The 19,701-nt window shown below is 47.9% G+C and overlaps 1 protein-coding gene and 1 pseudogene across 1 annotated transcript; both read left to right on the top strand.

Annotated features, from left to right (window-relative positions):
• Positions 1-1,638, top strand: LOC147821642 (lysine-specific demethylase 4D-like; annotated as a pseudogene).
• Positions 235-9,862, top strand: LOC147821641 (lysine-specific demethylase 4D-like). The gene is made up of 2 exons (XM_087199613.1): positions 235-410; positions 7,509-9,862. The coding sequence occupies exon 2, from the start codon at positions 7,720-7,722 to the stop codon at positions 9,211-9,213; it is 1,494 nt and encodes a 497-aa protein (XP_087055739.1). The 5' UTR covers positions 235-410; positions 7,509-7,719; the 3' UTR covers positions 9,214-9,862.
• The last annotated feature ends 9,839 nt before the right edge of the window (positions 9,863-19,701 follow it).

Raw genomic sequence — 19,701 nt, 5'->3', positions numbered from 1 at the left:
ATGGTGGGGGAGTACCGCCACCTGGCCAACAGTGAAAAGTACCAGACTCCTCCACACCAGAGTTTTAAAGATTTGGAGAGAAAAAAAACAGAATTAATTTAATTAAATTAAAGATTTAATTTAATTAATTAAAGATTTGGAGAGAAAACACTGGAAGAATCGCCTCCATGGTGCCCCCATTTCTGGTGCTGACATCAGCAGCTCCTTGTTGATGAACACACAAAGCAGTGGAACCTTGGGCGCCTGGAAACCATTCTGAATCTGTTGGAGCAGGAAGGTGGAGTTGTCTTCGAGGGAGTCAACACACCCTACCTGGACTTCGGCATGTGGAAGACCACGTTCGCGTGGCACTCGGAGGACACGGACCTCTATAGCGTCAACTACCCGCACTTTCGGGAGCCCAACACTTGGTATGTGGTGCCCCCAGAGCATGGCCAGCGCCTGGAGCTCCTAGCCAGGGAGCTTTTCCCAAGCAGCTCCAGGGGCTGTGGGGCTTTCCTGAGGCACAAGGTGGCTCTCATCTCACCCACAGTGCTCAGGGACAATGGGATCCCCTTCAGCTGTGTGACTCAGGAGGCTGGGGAGTTCATGGTGACGTTTCCCTATGGCCATCACGCTGGCTCCAACCATGGCTTCAACTGTGCAGAGGCCATCAATTTTACCACCCCTCGGTGGATCAATTATGGTAAAGTGGCATCTCAGTGTGGCTGTGGGAAGGCGAGGGTCAGCTTTTCCATGGACATCTTTATGGGCATCCAAGACCCTGAGTGCTCTGAGCTGGCAAAGGAAGGGCAAGACCGGGCCATTGTGGATGACATGGGTCCCTCGATTTCTGCCAGGCAGGAGGTGACCACCTGCAGGGAGGACCAGGTGTCCTGGAGAACTGCTCTGCATTTGGGCCACCTTCAGTCTCAGGAGGCTTGCGCTTCCTCGGGGCCTGTTCTGGCTGGCTACTTGGTCAGGGACCCTTTTCACCCAGGGCCCGGAATCCCCTTTTTGAGCCACAGAGATGATACTGAGCCTGAGCCAGACCACCTCAGCTCCTGGCTGCCACAGGTGGCCCACAGGAAAAAACGAGTGGCTCTCCACCCAGCACCTGGCAGAATGGCCGAGGTCATCCTCCTAGGCACTGGGGGCCCAGGGTACCCCTTTCAGAGTGCCCCCAAGAGAAATAAGGGAAAAACTAGAATAAAATATTTATGAAAACTGATGCCAAAATGTTGAATTGAGTATCAGCTACAAGATTCTAAGGACATTAAAAACATAACATACCATGACTCAGTGGGGTTCATGGCAGGAGTGAAATAATGGCTCTGTTGAATAAAATTTGTAGGAGGCTATTGGTAGGGACAAGCCTCTTGCACTAGGGCCCAACAGACCAATCCAATGTACAGTTTAATTGTTCTAGCCGAGCTATAATTAATTGTAGGAGACTGTAAACAATTAACCAGTTATACAGTAATCAATTAATGTGTCTCTATACTTTGATTCAATCTGCCTATAAATGCTGTGAAATCATTTTGTTGACAAATTGTCTACACTTGCTTTGGTTCTAAGGGCTACAGGCTTTGTCAATCATTTTTGTTTTGTTTTGCTTTGTTTTTGTTAATTGCTCAAATAAACAATATAATGAACTTATACATGGTCTTTTCAATAGTTTACACTAAGGGAATATAGAAATAGAACTTATCTCTGATAGATGGATCCAAGAAGAATCTAGGATCACCTTCATCGATACTATCTCAGTTACTTTTCTCCTCCCTGAGATAAAACACTTGACACCCAGAGTTAAAGGAGGAAAGGTTTATTGAGCTCATACTTTGTAGAGGTTTCAGTTCACAATTGGCTGGCTCCAACCCAGGGAAGCATGGCAGACAGGCATCACAGAGGAGAAACAGTCCATGATAGGCAGAAGGTAGCAAAAAATAAAGCAAGCAAGGGGTGACCACAGCTCTTACTATCCTTCATATCTTATATAGGCTACTAAGGGTGGGTGGCACTCACACCATTAATCCTAGTGTCCTTGATCCTTGAATTGCACCATGAATCAATGCCAGTGTCACACACTCAATAGTCAGCCACCTCTGAAAAAGCCCCATCTGTGACTGCATGAAGTTTTAGGAGGACATCTAGACACAAGTCATAACAGATATATATGGCCTGACTTTGAGTATGACATGTTTCATTGAGAGGTCAAATGCTAAAAGAAAATCATTTTGCCAACACTTTGGTACCATCGTTCGGAATCAAGATTTTAGAGCACCAGAAAGTAAGCCTCATTTTCTGTTTTGTTTTTCCTTGAGGAATAAAAGTGTTAAAAATTATGACATTTATATTGGGAAGCACCTCCTAGTTGAAAAATCATTTTCCTTATTTATCTACTGACCAAATTTTAACTGTATGTCATTTTTAATTGTTTTCGTTGCAACCTGAACTTCTCATATTAAAAGATTTGAAATTGGGCGAGTGGTGTTCTGATCGGTGAAGCGTATGCTTTTCATAAACCTTTGTTTCAAACCACAGCGTGGACGCACGCACGCGTGCACACACACACACACACAACTGAAAAATTCTTTTGCTAGCCTATGTCATAATGGATTGTTTAATTGGTTTACAGAATGCAGATGCGGGTTTTTGGAGACAATCTCACTACGTAGTACAGGCTGTCTTGGAACTCGGTAGCCCAGACTGGCCTTAAACTGGAGTCGATCCTCCTGTCTCAGATCCCTAGTGCTGCCATTAGAGGTGGGCACCATTACAGGCCACAGAGGGATGAGTTTTTGTGTTTTCAGATGAGGTCTCTCTGTGTAGCTCAGGCTGGCCTAGAATTCAATTCTCCTGCCTCAACCTCCTAAATGCTTGGATTACAGGTGTGGGCTTTGTTTTGTTTTACAGTATTAGTTTGTTTTGGAGGACACTGTACATTTTGTGTGTTAAAGTGTCATGACAATCATACATTGTGATGTATATTTCATTGTTTTCCATGTTGATAACTATTTTTCACCAATTCTCACATAACTCAAGCTTTGAAACATACATGGGATTTGATTGAAAAATACTATAGATGTTTAAATAGAAATGTACTACAGGAACTAACACACTGCCCTCAATCCACTGCTGAATGCTCCCCCTTGCTGCCAACACATTTATCTCATTTGTTCATTGCTGGTGGTACTTCGGGGTTCAGAAAATCCTCCTGATTAGAAAATCTTGGCATATGTTTATGTCTTCCAGAGTTTTACTTGTTTTTATCTTCTGCAGGTTCAGTGTTTCCGGTTTCTTTTTTTTTTTCCCGGTACCGGGGATCGAACTCGGGTGCTTGTGCTTGCGCAGCAGATGGTAAAACCACTGAGCTAAATCCCCGGCCCTAGTGTTTCTATTTTTATAGCTAGTTCTTTCATCCTTTTTCATTTGAGTTTAGGGCAGTTGAGAGATATGGATCTAGATTCATTTTTCTGCATGTGAATAACCAGGCTTTTTTGGTGGTTGTTTGGTTGGTTGGTTTTGGTTTTCTGAGACAAGGTCTGGCTATTAATTTGGGCTGGCCTTGAGCTTACTATTTAGACCAGAGTGGGCTTGAACTCACTCCAATCCTCCTGTCTCAGCCTCAGAAGTGTTGGGATTACAGACTTGGGCCACCAGGCCTGGCCAATAACCAGTTTGTCAAGCACTGTTTGTTAAAGAAACTATCTTTTCTCCCGTATATGTTTTTAGTCTCTTCACCAAACATCAGACGGCTCAAAGTACCTGGGGTTTGTTTCTGCATCCTCATTTGTGCTCTATACAACAATGTGTGTGGGTTTTTAACCATAACCACTTTATCTTTGTCATTTAATTTAATATCTGGATTGTGATGCCTTCTGCTCTTCTCTTGTTGTTTGCTTTTTCTATTATGGGTCTCTTCAAGTTGCATATCCATTTTAGCCTAGACTGGCATGCCTGTAATCCAAATACTTGGGAGGCTGAGGCAGGAGGATCATGGTGAGTTTGAGAGTTTGAGGCCAGCATGAACTACAGAGCGGGACTCCGTGTCCCAAAACCAAAAAAAGAATATAGGATTATTTTTCCTAGTTCTTTGAAGAAGTCTGTTGGTATTTTTATTGTAATTGCAATAAATCTGTATATGATTTTTGGCAACAGGGCCATTGTGATGATGTTGGTCCTGCTTATCCAAGAGCAAGACAAACTTTTCAATTTTCTTTTCTTTTCTTTTGTTTTCAACAGGGTCTCCCTATGTAGTTGAAGCTGGCTTTGAGCTATGTAGCCCAGGCTGTCCTTAAACTCACATTGATCCTCCTACTTCAGGCTCCAAGTGCTGGGATTACAGGCGTGGGCTCCATTTTCTAATATCATCTTCAATCTCTTTTTTCAGAGTAGTACAACTTTTGTTACAGAGGTGTCATGGCTTGCATCTAGATGTCCCCCGAGGTCTCATGCAGTCATAGGTGGCTGGATCTAAAGTGTGTGACGCTGGCATTTTCTTTTTAGAAAGGTTCTCACTATGTAGTTCAGGCTGGCCTCGAACTCAGTGTGTACCCCATGCGGGCCTCCACCTCTTGGCAGTCTTCCTGCCTCAGCCTCCAAAGTGCTGGGATTACAGGTGTGAGTTACCAAACCTGGTTAGTGCTGGGATTAAGTGTATAATGCTGGGATGAAGGGCGGGTACTATTTTAAGGGTGGGTAGCCTGGGATGCATAAAAGGGACACAAGAGGGTTGCCAGAGTTGCTTGCTCCTTGCCACTTTGCTGGTGGCTACCTTCTGCTGCTGCTGCTCCTCTTTGGCATGGACTGTTTCTCCTCTTCAATGTCTCTCTGCCCTGCCACCCTGACTTGGAGTCAGCTGACTACAGACTGAAAACTCTACAAAACGTGAGCCACATAAACCTTTCCTCCTTTACTTTGGGTGTTAGGTATTTCGTCTTAGCAAGGAGAAAAGCGATTAAGACAAGAGGTCTTTCTCTCCCTTGGGCATATTAATTCCTAGGCATATACTTTTCTCTCTCTCTCTGTGTGTGTGTGTGTGTGTGTGTGTGTGTGTGTGTGTGTGTGTTTGCTCATTTGTTTTGAAGCTACTGTGAATGAGATTGTTTTCCTGATTTCTTTCTCAGTGAGTTCATTGCTGATACACAGGAAATGTATTGATTTTCTTTTCTTTTTTTTTTTTGGTGGGGGGACAAGGTCTCTCTGTGTAGTTCAGGCTGGGCTTCAACTCACTGTGTAGCTCAGGCTGGCCTCTAACTCACTCTCATCTGCCACGTCAGCCTACTGAGTGCTGGCATTACAGGTATGCGCCACCACAGTTGGCTGATTTTCTTTTTCTTATTTTTGTATCCCGCTGCTACCTTGCTGAGTTTATTACTCCTACAAGTCTTTGAATCTTCTATGTAAAGAATCATGTCATCGGAATATCAGGATATTTCAACTTCTTCCTTTCCTATATGTATCTCTTATTCTTTTCTCTTGGCTGATTGGTGTGGCTAAAGTTCCAAGTACTATGTTTTTAATTTCCATTAGTATATGATTGCAGAGTATAATGATGCCATTTATCATGAGCATAGGTATATATACATAAGAAATATTCTCTCTTTCTCCATCTCTTGTTCTCTTTCCCAGAGGCAAATGATCCCTATCTCCATTTGAAGTCCTCTATCAAACAGGAGTAGTGAGGTTGGACATTCCTGTGTTGTTCTTGATTTTAGGGCAAATGCTTTCATTTTTTCCCCAGTTATTACTATTTTGGCAGTGTTTTTGTCATAGATGGCTCTTAGCAGCTTGGTAACCTGCACATAGCACATCTCTTTCTATTTTTTATCCTTTTCCTTTCCTCTCTCTTCCCACTCCTCTCCCTCTATCTCTTGGTCCCCTTCCCTTTTGAAAATTCGAGATAAGATCCTCCTATGCCTATTTTGTCAGGATTTTTACCTTGCATGGATATTGGAATTTGTCAAAGAGTTTTTGTTTTGTTTTTATGTATTGAGATGATCGTGTTATTTTGTCCTTGCTTCTCTTTAGGTGATGATTCCTGTTTACTGATTAATCCCCGCTGAACCATCCTTGCATTCCTGCGACGAAGCCAACTTGGTCAGATGTCTGATGTTTTTAATGATCTGTTGTACTCTGTTTGCCGGTATCTTGTTAAGGATTTCTCCATGTATGTTTGTAAAGGAGATGGGCCTGCAGTTTTCTTTTTCTGTTAAACCCTTATCTGGTTTGGCCTCAGAATAATGGTAGGTTCTAGGAATGAATTTGGCAGTGTTTCTTCCCTTTCGATTTCATAGAAGAATTTGGAGAGTATTGGTGTTAGAACTTTTTTGAAATTCTTATAGAATTCAGCAGTGAATCCAAGTCCTGGGCTTTTCTTCACTGGGAGGGTTTTTATGATTGCTTCTATTTTATTGCCTGCATTGGTCTATTCAAGGTTTTTCTATCTCTTGATTCAGTTTGGGCAATTCATATATGTCTAGATATTTATCCATTATTTTTCTTGGTTCTCTTCAAAACAGTTTCTTGCAAGCCTCTAGATTTTGGTGGATTCCATTGTGATTTCATCTTTCTTCTTCCTTTTTTTTTTTTTTTTTTGAGAAAGAGTCTCCCTATGTAGTTCAGGCTGAGTGCTGGGATCACAGGAGTGTGCAGCCATGCCCAGATTCCTTTTATTTTCTAGTTGGATTGATACAGTTTTTTTTTCTTTCCCTTTCTTTTTTTTTTTTTTTTTTTTTTGGTAAGTTTGACCAAATGTTTATCAATCTTGTCAATTTCTACTCTAACCTTTACAATACTTTTGCTTCTACTAGTTTCAGATTTGGAATGTTCTGGTTTTTCTAGAATGTTAATATACATCATTACATTATTTGGTATCACTCCATTCTTTTAATATGTGCATGCACTTGTTTCTGAGAGCTGCTGTCATTGCTTGCCAAAGGTCTGGGTATGTTGTGCTTCCATTTTCTTTTGATTCTGAGAACATTAAATTCCTTCCTTGATTTTTCTTTGATCCATTGATTATCCAATAATATGCAATTTCTATATTTTCCCATACTTGCTGTGGTTTCTTTTGCTGTTTTCTTATTCATTCTGCTATGATATGATAGCATCCAAGAGATCATTTCAATTCATTTATATTTATTTAAGCATGTTTTAGGGCCCCAGTTTTCATCTCTTAAGAAAAATACATATTCCATTAACTTCCAGAGGGCCGAGGTCTCCCTGTGTGCCCTGTTCAGACCCCTCCATCCACTGGCCTCTCCTCCTCCCCCTCCCCCCTCCTCCCACCCCTCCTCTTCTTCCTCCTCCTCCTCTTTCTTGTGGTTCCCTTGCAACCCTTCCACAGCCAGTTTCTCACTTCTAATGATTTTTTCAAAGGATCATTTTTTCTTTCATCCCTATTAGTGTAAGATATTACACTTTCTGCTACATGTGTTCCATTTTAGTATTTAATTTGTCTTGCTGTTAATTTCTCCAGTTTCTGAGTTAAACATTTAATTTCTTTTTTTTTCATTTATTTTCAGACTTAATGCTAAATAGAGTATTGCTGGTGAATTACCTACATGGGAAATATCATCTCCGTCAAGCAAAAGGTCAAGTCTGAGTTCCTGCCTCCTAGATAAACCAAAGCATTGAAAAGAAGGAGAGGAAAAAAAGTGGAAAGAATAAAGAAAGAAGTTACTTTCTAGCATTACTAGATGTCTAGACCCACCTAGGAACTTGTTGCCTGTGTCTATGGCTGATGATATGGCAGGGATGAAGCCTGAGCATTCTGGTTCCCTGAATCCAGGTTCCACAGTCATGACCTTCAGGCCAACCATGGAGGAGTTTGCAGATTTCAGCAAATACATCGCTTCCATGGAATCCCAGGGGGCACACAGAGCTGGCTTAGCCAAAGTCATTCCTCCCAAGGGATGGAGAGCCAGAGAGTCCTATGACAACATCAGTGACCTCATGGTAGCCACTCCTCTGCAGCAGGTGGTCTCTGGGAGGGCAGGTGTGTTTACTCAATACCATGAAAGGAAGAAAGCCATGACGGTGGGGGAGTACCGCCACCTGGCCAACAGTGAAAAGTACCAGACTCCTCCACACCAGAGTTTTAAAGATTTGGAGAGAAAATACTGGAAGAATCGCTTCTATGGTTCCCCGATTTATGGTGCTGACATCAGTGGCTCCTTGTTTGATGAAAACACAAAGCAGTGGAACCTTGGGCACCTGGGAACCATCCTGGATCTGTTGGAGCAGGAATGTGGAGTTGTCATCGAGGGAGTCAACACACCCTACCTGTACTTTGGCATGTGGAAGACCACGTTCGCGTGGCACACGGAGGACATGGACCTCTATAGCATCAACTACCTGCACTTTGGGGAGCCCAAAACTTGGTATGTGGTGCCCCCAGAGCATGGCCACCGGCTGGAGCTCCTAGCCAGGGAGCTTTTCCCAGGCAGCTCCAGGGACTGTGGGGCTTTCCTGAGGCACAAGGTGGCTCTCATCTCACCCACAGTGCTCAGGGACAATGGGATCCCCTTCAGCTGTGTGACTCAGGAGGCTGGGGAGTTCATAGTGACGTTTCCCTATGGCTATCACGCTGGCTTCAACCATGGCTTCAACTGTGCAGAGGCCATCAATTTTGCCACCCCTCGGTGGATCAATTATGGTAAAGTGGCGTCTCAGTGCAGCTGTGGGGAGGCGAGGGTCAGCTTTTCCATGGATGCTTTTGTGCGCATCCTTCAACCTGAGCAATATGAGCTGTGGAAACAGGATCAAGACCAGGCGGTAGTGGACCACAGGGAACTCACACCTCCCCAGAAGCAGGACCTGATCGCCTGGAAGGATGTCCGTGCAGCCAGGAGAGCTTCACTGGGCCTGAGGCACTTCAGCCTTAGACAGGCTCTGCAACCTCCTCTGCCGGTGGCCTCCTGCAGTGAGACCTGCTGCACCAGGAATGTGCGTCGTGGTCGTCGTCGTTGTGCATCTGGGCGACCATCTGCCGGAGATGCTGCTGCCAGGTCCAGGGCCACAGCCTACAGCTCCCAAGAGCTCAGCCGAGCCCCACTGGCCTCCCAGCGTCCATCTCTCCCGGATACCCACCTGTCAGCTGGCAGACCTCGTCGTGGCAGTCCTCCCCGGCAACTAAGCGTTCAAGAGCCCATCCACCAGGGTCTAGCCAAGAAGCGCAGGTTGCTGGTCACGGAGCACACGGCTCTGGATTCAGAGCTTCAGTTCTAACCTGTGCATGGAGCGTTGATGGTCAACCCTGTACCTAAGAGCCCTGGACTTCAATATCTTGGTACAGCTTCTGAATGTAGCTTAACCTCTGATCCCTAAACTCAGGGGCTGCCTTCATAGCCCACTACTCTGCTGTCTGGAGGCTTGCTGAGACCTGTCATAGGTAACTCACTGAACTTGGAGCCACTTTGTAGGACATTGATCACGCATAAGTAAACTGTGATGCCTCCAGATGCTGCTCCGTCCGGTGGTAATTATTAAATTCGCCATATTTGTCCTTCCTCCTAGAACTTGGGATATTTTTCAACTTTGGTAACTTCTGCATCTTAGCTGAAGTTTCATCCACTGGACACTACGTCTCAGAACTAGGTTCCACTAAGATTGCCGGGAACCTGAACTTTGCGGGTCTCCCATCCTCTGGACCAACTGTGGAGGGTGCTGTACTTTCAGGGCTTTGGTTTTCCTTTACTTTCCTTCCATTTTCTCCCTCACTCTTACCTATTTCTTGCAAACTGGGGCACTTTTGACCGACTAGTTTAACAGAGTCACAGAAAGGTTTGACCTTTGTAAGTTACTGATGTATTTAAAATGTGTTGTTATCAAGGATTTGTTCCTAAATAAATAAATTTAAATGTTAAAATTTGACTCTTTCTAATATTCCAGTTTCCAATAGTGAGGCAGGGACGGAGGTTATTCTTTCATGAATTTTCTTAATTGTTTCAAAAACACTTACATTTATTTTTATGGGCTGGTGACATTGTTTGCAAGAGTGAATAATAAGTTTGGGGGATGCAAATTGGGTTCTGGTTACATCACTGGCTTCGGGTATTTGATTTTTACAGTTTTGCTTTGAGGGTGACATGGAGGATGTAAGGATGGGCAGTAGGAACTGAGTTGTTGGGAGAAAAAAGCAAGTATAGAAAAGAAGTGTCATCACCTGAGTATTTTCAAGACTTCATGGACTTTTGAAAACCATAGATACATTTTAGATACATTTTACATTCATTTATCCAGCACAATCCACATGCCTACAAAGTAGGGAACAAGACAGTTTCAACTAGTAAAACGTGCTGTGAAGGAACTAAAGTAAGATTGGGCAAGGGTGCAAAGTGGGAGGGTGCTGGCCTGTGTGCCTGGTCAGGGAAGGTTGCCCAGAGCAGGATACCTTTGTGAGGACCACTTGACACACACGGAAGGTTCAAAACGGTGTTTGCACTTGAAAGGATCTAACAGAACTCCTAACGTGGAGCCCTCTGGTCACTGGCTGCTTCAAAGACGTCAAGAAAGGAGCAAAGTTTCTGTTTTCGATGAGACATTGATGAAACTGAGGCTTTTCAATTAACATCCCAAAATAAATTATTTATTCAGGTCAGATGTAAAATCACTGTTCCTTTTAGGAATGTTCGTCCCCCAACACACTGTCACTGGTTTGCCCATCCGCTGCAAGCCATCTGTCCCCTCTGGGCCTCGGAGCCGCCTTCTGTCAAATGGGACCGAGGGCCTCCTGGGGTTCCCGAAGACCCCACCAACTCGAGCTTCCAGGAAGCCTTCCCAGCACCCCCTGGTGTGGCTATAGCTCCTACCCCTCCACACTGCCACCCTTTAGACACTTGTCTCCCCAGCAAACTAGCAGTTCCTCCAGTTCAAAACTAAATTAGACAAATTTCTGCATCCCCACGTAGGGTCCTACAGTTTGTTGAATGACTGTGTGAGTGAGTGTATGAAGGACGCAGGACCCTCTTATCGAGTGGGGGGCAGCTTGTGGGTAGCCGAAGGGCACAGCCCTGGGAAGCCCCCCAAGTTCAGGCAGCCATATGTTCCCCTGTTTTTCTGAGATGGTTTTCCCTTGAGGACCAAGCTAGGGAGGGAAGACTGGGTTGCCATGACAACAGATTCTTTTCTGCCAGAGCTAACATTTCCATCCAAGCCTCAGGAGGTGCCAGTTCATGTGGCAGGGTGGGCACCGCCTCACCTCCCACACCAGCTGCCCTACTTTTTGCCCGTGGTGAGGCTGTGCTGCCTCCAACGCCTCCACTGTGTCTCTGTTCATAGCCCTGTCCATTAGCATCAGAGGGGCAGCAGGGGGCTGCTGGCTCCCTGCCTGTGGCTTCCCAGGCCCCATGCCCACACCCTCCAGGCCACTACCCTGGTCCAGCCCAACTGGGGCCTGGGGTCAGAGGCCTAGGGACAAACCTCAGAGAGGCCACTGGGCTTTCTCCAGCACACAGCTGGGGAGAGGCAGAGGCTGGATTTGAACCCTGGTCTCCAGGGATGGGCCCACCCTCTGTCCATCATCCTGACCTCACCTGCTGCCTGGGAGCAGAGCTGCAGTGTCTGGCTGGGCACAGAGGGTCAAGGGTACAGTTGGTGCCCAGCACTACCAGTTGGTGGATGGCAGCATTCACTCCACCCCCAAGACCTTCAGATGGGCTGGGCGTGGGGGCGCACGCCTGTCATCTCAGCACGCTGGAGGCTGAGGCAGGAGGATCACCTGAGTTCAAGGCCAGCCTGAACTACACAGAGAGACCCTGTCTCAAAAACAACCCCCCCCCAAACAAACAAAAAGACCCTCAGGTGGTAATGGTGCTTAGAAAGGTTCTGTGGCTTCATCCAAGCTCACATTGGAGGCACCAGGAGGTTGGTGTCAGGGCCCAGATGGGGACACCACCATCTGTCTGTCCCTGGATCACAGCGATCTCGGTCTTGTTGAAGGCAGTGAAGGGTGGAAGAGGCCAGGAGAAGGATGACACAGCCCAGGCCAGGCAGGGAGCACGGACACTACAGGACAACTGGTCCCAGACAGAGCTGCCAGCCCGGCTCTTTGCTGCAGGCGAAGGGATTCCTGTGGTGCACGACCTGGAGAGGCGGCCCAGCTCAGTGACCGAGAGCAGGGACTCCAGGACCCACCCTGCCTTCTTGACCACCTTCAAAAGGACAGTGTGCGCTGTGAGCCTGGGGACAGACAGGCGGCAGGGCCACAGGCATCAGATCCAACATCACAGGAGTGAATACCGCAGCTCTGGCCTTACCGGGCTGACTTTGAACTTGCAGTTATTTTTTCTGTGTTTGTTTGTTGAGACAGGATCTCACTATATAATCCAGGCTGGCCTTCAACTCACTATGTAGCCCAGGCTGGCTACTGACGTGAGGAGGTCAGGGTTCTACCGCCCATTTCTCAGGCCTGAAGACTAAGGTTCAGGAGTGCTGGGCAGGCTCCTTACAGTACCAGAATAAGTCGTCAGGGACTGGCACCCTGATCCTGTATGACTTCTGTCCCACTGGTCTCCACAGGAGGAGACCAAGCAAGCAAGAGGAAGGAAGCTGTGAGGGGAGGTGGGGAAAGAGGCTCTTTCGTCCACCTTCAGCTAGCCCAACATAGCTAACAAGCTCAGGCATGAACCGTGTGCTGGCCCTGTCACCCCAGAGCATCTCAGCCCCTGCCCGGAGCCCCAACCCCTTCCCTGAGCTCTGTGGTCTGCGCCATTCTGCCACCCACTCGGAGCCTGCTTCCCAGCAGCATCTCTGCCTCTTGTCTCCATGGCAACACCTGCCACCCCCAGGCAGGACCATGGTGCTCCCATAACCTGGGACCTGAGCCCCCTCACCAGTCACCCATTTGGGGGATGGGGAAGACACCCACACACCTGCTCAGGCCAAGGTCTGTGCCCACAGGGACGGTGCAGGGGTGTGCACAGGTCTGTGCGCGTGCACTAAAGCACAAGTGTTCAACGCACCAACATCTCACCTGATTCCCCCGGCATCTGGGAGAGACCTTGGGGCCTGGGGACCCAAATCAGTGATAGAGCGAGGTTCTCGTTTGGGGTTGCACCTGTTGCATCTGCACCTTCGTCTCTCTGGGTGCATGTGTCTGTCTGTCTGTCCATCTGCATTTCAAGCAGAGTGGCAGATGTGACCTCCAGAGTGGTTGGAGACGTGGGGACACAGCTTTTTCTTTCACTTCAACAACAGGAAAGTGGCCAGGCTCAAGCAAGCTCTCCCGGCAAAGAGCTAGTCCAGATTAAAAATGATTTCACATAAAGTTTAGAAGGGAACCGGTTTTCCAAAGTCTGGAAAAAAAGAGCAAAAATCTTGATAATGTCTGGACAAGAAGTTCTAGCACTAGGTAACTTAGCTGGAGACTCACACATAAACCAACAACCAGCCACCCAAAACCGAGAGTAAATCTTCATGGCACTGGACACAAACAGCCTCTAGACAGGCCAAGCTTTATTTCTCAGTGCACTTTGTACTCTCAGGGCATAAATAGAACAAGCCTGAAGAATCTATCAAAAATCTATTGAAAAAATGGCTGTTACATGTGTAAATACCAAATAGTTTCTCTAGTATGAGAAACTGAAAATGTAAATATGGGTTAAAATGATTTAAATGAATAATGGTTAGGGGTGGTGGGAGAGGAAAGGGAAAGGAAAAATTATGAGAAAAGAAAATAAACAGAAACAAAGTCTATGTAAATAGGGAAGGGTGGAGGGGTAAAGGGCGCACAGGTAATGGGGAAAAAAATAAGAACCAAGAGGGCCGGGGATTTAGCTCAGTGGTTTCGCCACCTGTTGCGCAAGCGCAAGAACCTGAGTTCGATCCCTGGTACAAAAAAAAGAACCAAGATACATCATGTACAGGTACAAGCACCCAAGGATAAATGTAAACGTATTGTATACCTAAAATGTACCAATAAAAGAATTTAAGGAAGAAACAAAAACAAAAAAAACCAAATAATGGATAATTTGAAATAGGTAGAAAAGGTTCAAAGGGGTAGGGGTGATGGGAGGGGAAGGGGAAAGGAAGGAAGGAAAAGGAAAAATTATGAGAAAAGGAAAAATGGGTGTTATTTCAGCACCTATGTACAGGAGAGAAACTGGACACCCCTCTGGGACAACAAATCACTGGGGAAGTAAAAAGAGCCTTTTTACAACACACACTCAAACACTTAAAATTAAATTATCTGCGGATTACACAGGAAGCAGATACCTACCAAAAATTGATTAAAATTCTGAGATTACAGAGACCTGGTGGGACAAAATAAAATCACCTTTGTCGCCAAGATATAACAAATGCCCAATGCTTTTGTACATAGGGAAGTGAGGAGAAATGGGATAAAATAAAATAAAATTTATTTTTAAAATGCCCAATGAAAGAATTACCAAAATTTTAGACAAAAACTAGGGACATTTCAATCCTTAAGAATTTTAAATGAAACAAATCAGGGGTAAGTAGTCCCCAAAACCAAAATACAGAAAACAGTGGCCCCGAGCCCTATCACCCAAACCCCGGGACCTACAGAAACAACACCTTCCTTACTCAGGGGCCCTCTTGGCTTCGACAGTGGCCTCTGAGTTTGTGACACCCATGCTGGGGCTTGAACTCGTGATCCTCCTGCCTCTACCTCCCAAGTAGCTGGCATTACAGGCATGCACCACCATATCCAGCCTCACTAACTGTTTGATAACAACCATGATTCGGTGCCTGGAAGAAGCGAAAGGTTCCAGGAGAGCGTTTTCCCAGCTCAAAATCTTCCTGAGGGTGACAAGGATGAACCCTCTGGCCCTCCTGCCCAACTTTAGTGTGAATCTAAAACTGTTCTTTAAAAAGCCAGGCATGGTGGTGCACACCTGTAATCCCAGCACTCTGGCAGGCTGAGGGAGGAGGACTGCAAGTTCAAGCTCTGCCTGGGCAATTTAGCAAGAGAGCAGTGACCATCTCTTCTGGATGAGGCGATCAAGGAGAGCTTCCTGGAGGGAGAGGCCTTGGACCAGGCTCTGAAGGCTGGGTAGCCCAGTGGCTGGAGCCATGAGTCCCAGGACGGGTGGACCAATGAGTGTAGCGAGGAAGGCACATAGTGGAAACTGAATATGCCCCTTGGTACAAATGACACGCTGGACACAGGTAACACAGGTGAAAAAGGATGGTGAGGTTGACAAGGCTTTGGTGACCAGAAAAAAGTAATTGGCCCACATTCCAGCCTGCTGATTGGTCAGAATTTGAGTTTGTGATTGGTCTGTATGTGAACCTGTTGATTGGCCCAAATTTGAGCCTGTTGATTGGTCCAAATTGGTCTCAATGCAAGCCTTCCCATCAGAGCCTGCCGAAGGATCCAAATTCAATTCTATTGTTCAGTTCAAATTCAGGCCTGCCCTGGTCTGGCACCTCCCGGAGTGGGTAGGGCCTTCAAGACAGGCGCAGCTGTCATGGCGGCCAGCCTAGGGAAGACCAGGTGACACAAACTGTTAGGTTACTACCTATGAAAATGGCGGGACCCGATGGGAATCTTCGGTGTGTTAGTCACAGCTTATTGAGGTTTGGGGATGTCAGGGATCTCAGACTCTTCCCTGACCTTTGCCACATTGGGTTGGTTTCCCTGCACCCCCTCAGAGAGCCTCACAGCCCAGATGCACCTCCTGGCAGAGAGGCCGAGAGCAGCTGCAAAACAACCTCCGGGGGACGGAGACCAAGTTGGGCGGGGACCCAGTGGTTACAGGGAGACGGGAGAGGTGTGACCGCTCCGGCCATCCAGCAAGGGCCAACACTTCTTGGCTGTCACACTCACAGCCATGCAGATGCGGCCCTCTGCCTGCGAGTGTCCCCCCAGTCCCATGGTGTGGGGTTTGGGGAGGCCCCGGAGCCGCTGAAGGAAGCAGTCCTTAAACCCCGCCAGGCCCAGACAGGCGCCGCCACCTGCCTATTTTCTGATTTGCCCTTTCCCTGCCTCCTAGTCGCTCTTCCTCTCCTCTTTCTCCTCCTCTCTGCATTGCAGCTGCTGTTCGAGGTCTCCGGAAGTGGCTGGTACTCTGGAGGCGGCAGGTTGCCCTTGGGCCCGTATCTTCTGGGCTGAAACTAAGTACTTGGTGCTGATCCTGGCACTGGGGACCCTACTGTGTGGCCACCGAGCCGCCGCGGCAGCCACAGTCGTACTGTGACTCTCACTCTCCTCCCATCCGGGGCTCTGGAGGAGAGGAATCCACACCCCAGGCCCCGTATGAGCATCAGGCTGTAGGAGGAGTGAGGGTGTGGCCGCGTGGCTGGGGTGGCTGGGCACGAACTGCCAACTGAGGAGACTTATTAACCACCGGCTCAGAACGGCACACTGAGCCTGACGAGGGATCGCTCCAAGCCTGCACCAAGCCTGCACCTGGTACCAACCTTCTGACACGAGAACACGCCGAGCCTGCCGCCTGCAGTCTTCTGACCCAAGAGGGGCTGAGCCCAGTGCCTGATGCCGATCTTCTAGCACAAGATCAAGGAGGGCCACCAGGATTGACTATTGGAGAAGGTATAAAAAGGCGGCAGCAACGGACTTGGGGCTGCTGCTCCCTTGTTCTCGCAGTGGTCTATTCTGCTTACAGGATGAATCTTCGCTCTTTCTTTCAACACACCCCTTTCTCCCTGAGCAATCCTTTTGCGCTTCTTCTCTTTTTTTCTTTCTATTTCTGGCCTAAAATAGTAACCTTTTACATCTGCTAATTGTCCTGACCGGTCCATTGATGGGAACAAATAACCTGGAAAACATTGCCAGTCCCCGGCCCATCTGATAACAGGGATCTCAGAGAGCTAGGACAGCTGAGACCTGCAGAGATTCAAGATTCCTCCCTGAAGACATGACTGTGTTTGAGCTTGCCAGGTGAGAGGGCCCGAGCCCAGCACTAAAAGCCCCCAGACCTGGGAATTGGGCGATGCCGAGCCTGGGGGCTGGGGTGGGGAGGGGCTCACACTCCTGGTGTTACTGGATGGGGCCCTGTGGGGCTTCTCTCCAGATTCTTGGGGTCCCAAACAAAGAATTGGACAAGACATACAGCAAATGCAGTGGAAGAGTATATTTATGGAAAGTGAAAAAGGACCACGCTCTGCAGAGTGACAGCAGGGTGGTGGAGAGGCTCACCTGAGGTTAAGGGGAAGGCGGTCTTTAGTATCCAGAGTTCCAGTTTATCTCTACCTCATGCAGATAAGCCAAAGGGAAAGTCATCCTGTCAAACACTTCCCATCAAGCCATGTATAACATCAGGTCCAAAAATTCACTTGGCTTGCTGTTTTATGTAAATGAGGGATCAGAAATACTGTCTTTTGATTGGTTGTTCCCACATGCAAATGAAGGATTGAAAAGAACGTCTTGTGATCAGCCCTGTGAACAGCACCAGATTCAAATGAAGGTTTAAACATGGCAAGTTTTTGATTGGTCCAAAATAGCACGCTTCTGATTGGTTCTGTGTATAGTGATGATGGCGTCACTGTATTGGGAGTGTCTCTCCTGGGTGTCCCTCACCTTCTTGCCCTGGACAGTAGGGTAACACACAGCAGCACCTCAGGACCTGCCCGCATCTACTGTTCCCAACCCTGCAGATGATCCAACGACGCACCTGACTTTTATGCTCACCCCAAGTGGCTTTGGCTTCTGCAGGTCTGCCAGGCTGGGAGGCTCATTTCTACCTCAGCCCAAAGTCTTCTTCCCAGGGCCAGGGCTAGGTTTAATCCCTGTCACTCTTACTAGAGGCTAGGGTGTGGACAGGAGTGTGTTTGAAGAGGGAGCAGCAAAGGCAAACAATCCACGACAGCTGTGGAGGGCACGCTGGGAAATACTATACTAGACAGGTTCAAAGCCGGTGTCTCCTGACCCTGGGCCCAGGTGACACTGTTTCCTGAGCCCATCTGTGGGCAGAGTGTAGGACAGGTGGGCTAGGGGTGCAGCTGAGAAAGGTAAAACTTAGCTGCCTCTGCGGGTACAGGGGAAAAGTTTGAGAGCCAGGAGTACAGACAGGAGGGCCTGGAGCTAACCTCCAGTAATTTGCTGTTTTCATGATTATTTGGATGTAATTGCAATAAATAACTTTTTTTTTTTTTTTTTTGGAGACAAGGTCTTGCTTTGTGGATCAGGCTGGACTTGAACTGACTGTGAATTCCAGGCTGACCTTAAACTCGTGGCAATCCTCATACATACCTCAGCCTCCCGCGTTCCGGGATCGCCACAGCTCAATGCTAAGACTCCAGTCATACTGAAGTAGAGCCCACTCATAGGACTTCATTTCAACTTATTTCTTGAAAGGCTCTGTCTCCAGTCACATCCAGAGGTGCTGTATGAATGTCGTGGGGATACAATTTAGGCTGTCATAGACTTCAACAAGTCTCGGGGACATCATGAAATCCGTCACCTGCTCTGTGGAGCAAAGTTTTTTTTGTTTTGTTTTGCAGTACTGGGGATCAAACTCAAGACCTTGCACTTGTGAGGCAGGCACGGCACCACTGAGCTAAATCCCCAGCCCTGAAGACAGTTGTTTTTTCCCTTTGCCTCAAACATTCGGTCAGCTCCGGTCTGCTGGGCACTGCGTGAGATCCCAGGGTACCGTGGCGCTGCCCTCCTTTGACAGGGCACAGAGGGGAGGCCCACACAGGGTCCTCCTGCAAGAAGCTACATCCACCTGCCCGCGGGACCCTGGGTTCACCAGGGAAACGGGGCCACGTGAGCTGGGTGGATGTGATAGGTGACGGATGGATGGATGGAGTGAATCCATTTCAGGCTCACCAGCTATGCTGTTCAGAACAGATAAAATACAAAGTGACAACCAATCACCCAGAAGGGGCAGAGGGTTACGTACTGTGGCGGAAGTCGCCTTGCCTGGAGGTGGCTCATCTAAAGAAACCCACACCTGAAGCAGCCATCGGTCAGTGCTCTGCTGTGCTAGTGATACTGGGTTTCTAAGCTCTGAGTCATCTAAAAAGTGACTCCCTGCAGCTTCCCTCCCCCAGGTGGAGGGCAGGGATCAGGGCACTTTCTCCCAAAGCAGGGCCAACTGTGCCTTTCACGGCCCCAGGCTGACCTCAGCCATCTCCCATATGTTTCCAAATTCTCCTCTTCTGCCTGGGCGGGGGGCATGCTGTCTGTGGTGCCAGTGCCAACAGCTCTCTTCAGGCTCCCAGGCTCCTGGTTTCCCTCTGGGACTCTGCTGTGGCTGACAGGAAGGGAAAGGGTGTGACTTGGTCTCAGGACTTCTGCTCCAGCTCTGACTGCAGTCTTCAGACTGTGCCGGCTTTGGCAAGTCGCTCAACCTCCGAGCTCCATTCCTGTTGTGCTTTCTACCCAACACCTTCTGGCTAATGCTGTCCTGCTCCCCAGGGCTTTCGACACAGCTTCTTGGGCTGAGTGCGCCTGTCCCCGGGTCCTAAGCTCGGTCACCTGGACACTAGGCCCTCCGGGGCCTTCCCCGAGCAGCAGTGACTGTTTCCCTTGTGAAACTGCCACCCTCTTCACTCCCGCCCCTGCTTCCTTGACAGCTCCCAGGTGTTTTCAGAGTGTCTCTGCCCCATATCCGGGTCTGGGACCCTGTTCTTGACCTCGAGACTCTGGGCCCCCGCAGCAGGCAGCCATGGCAACTCTGTCCCTCCCTGTCCTCCATGGCCTCCACCGGAGAGGTTAGGCAAGAAACGTGTTCTGCGCTCACCTGTGCAGGTAGAGAGAGCAGCATTTACTAAACAACGTTGTCTCCT

Source organism: Heterocephalus glaber, unplaced genomic scaffold (genome assembly GCF_053883595.1).
Source record: "Heterocephalus glaber isolate CG9 unplaced genomic scaffold, H.glaber_assembly_v1.0 deba00001724, whole genome shotgun sequence".
NCBI classification, from domain to species: Eukaryota; Metazoa; Chordata; class Mammalia; order Rodentia; family Bathyergidae; genus Heterocephalus; species Heterocephalus glaber.
This window is presented reverse-complemented; position numbering and strand designations above follow the sequence as displayed.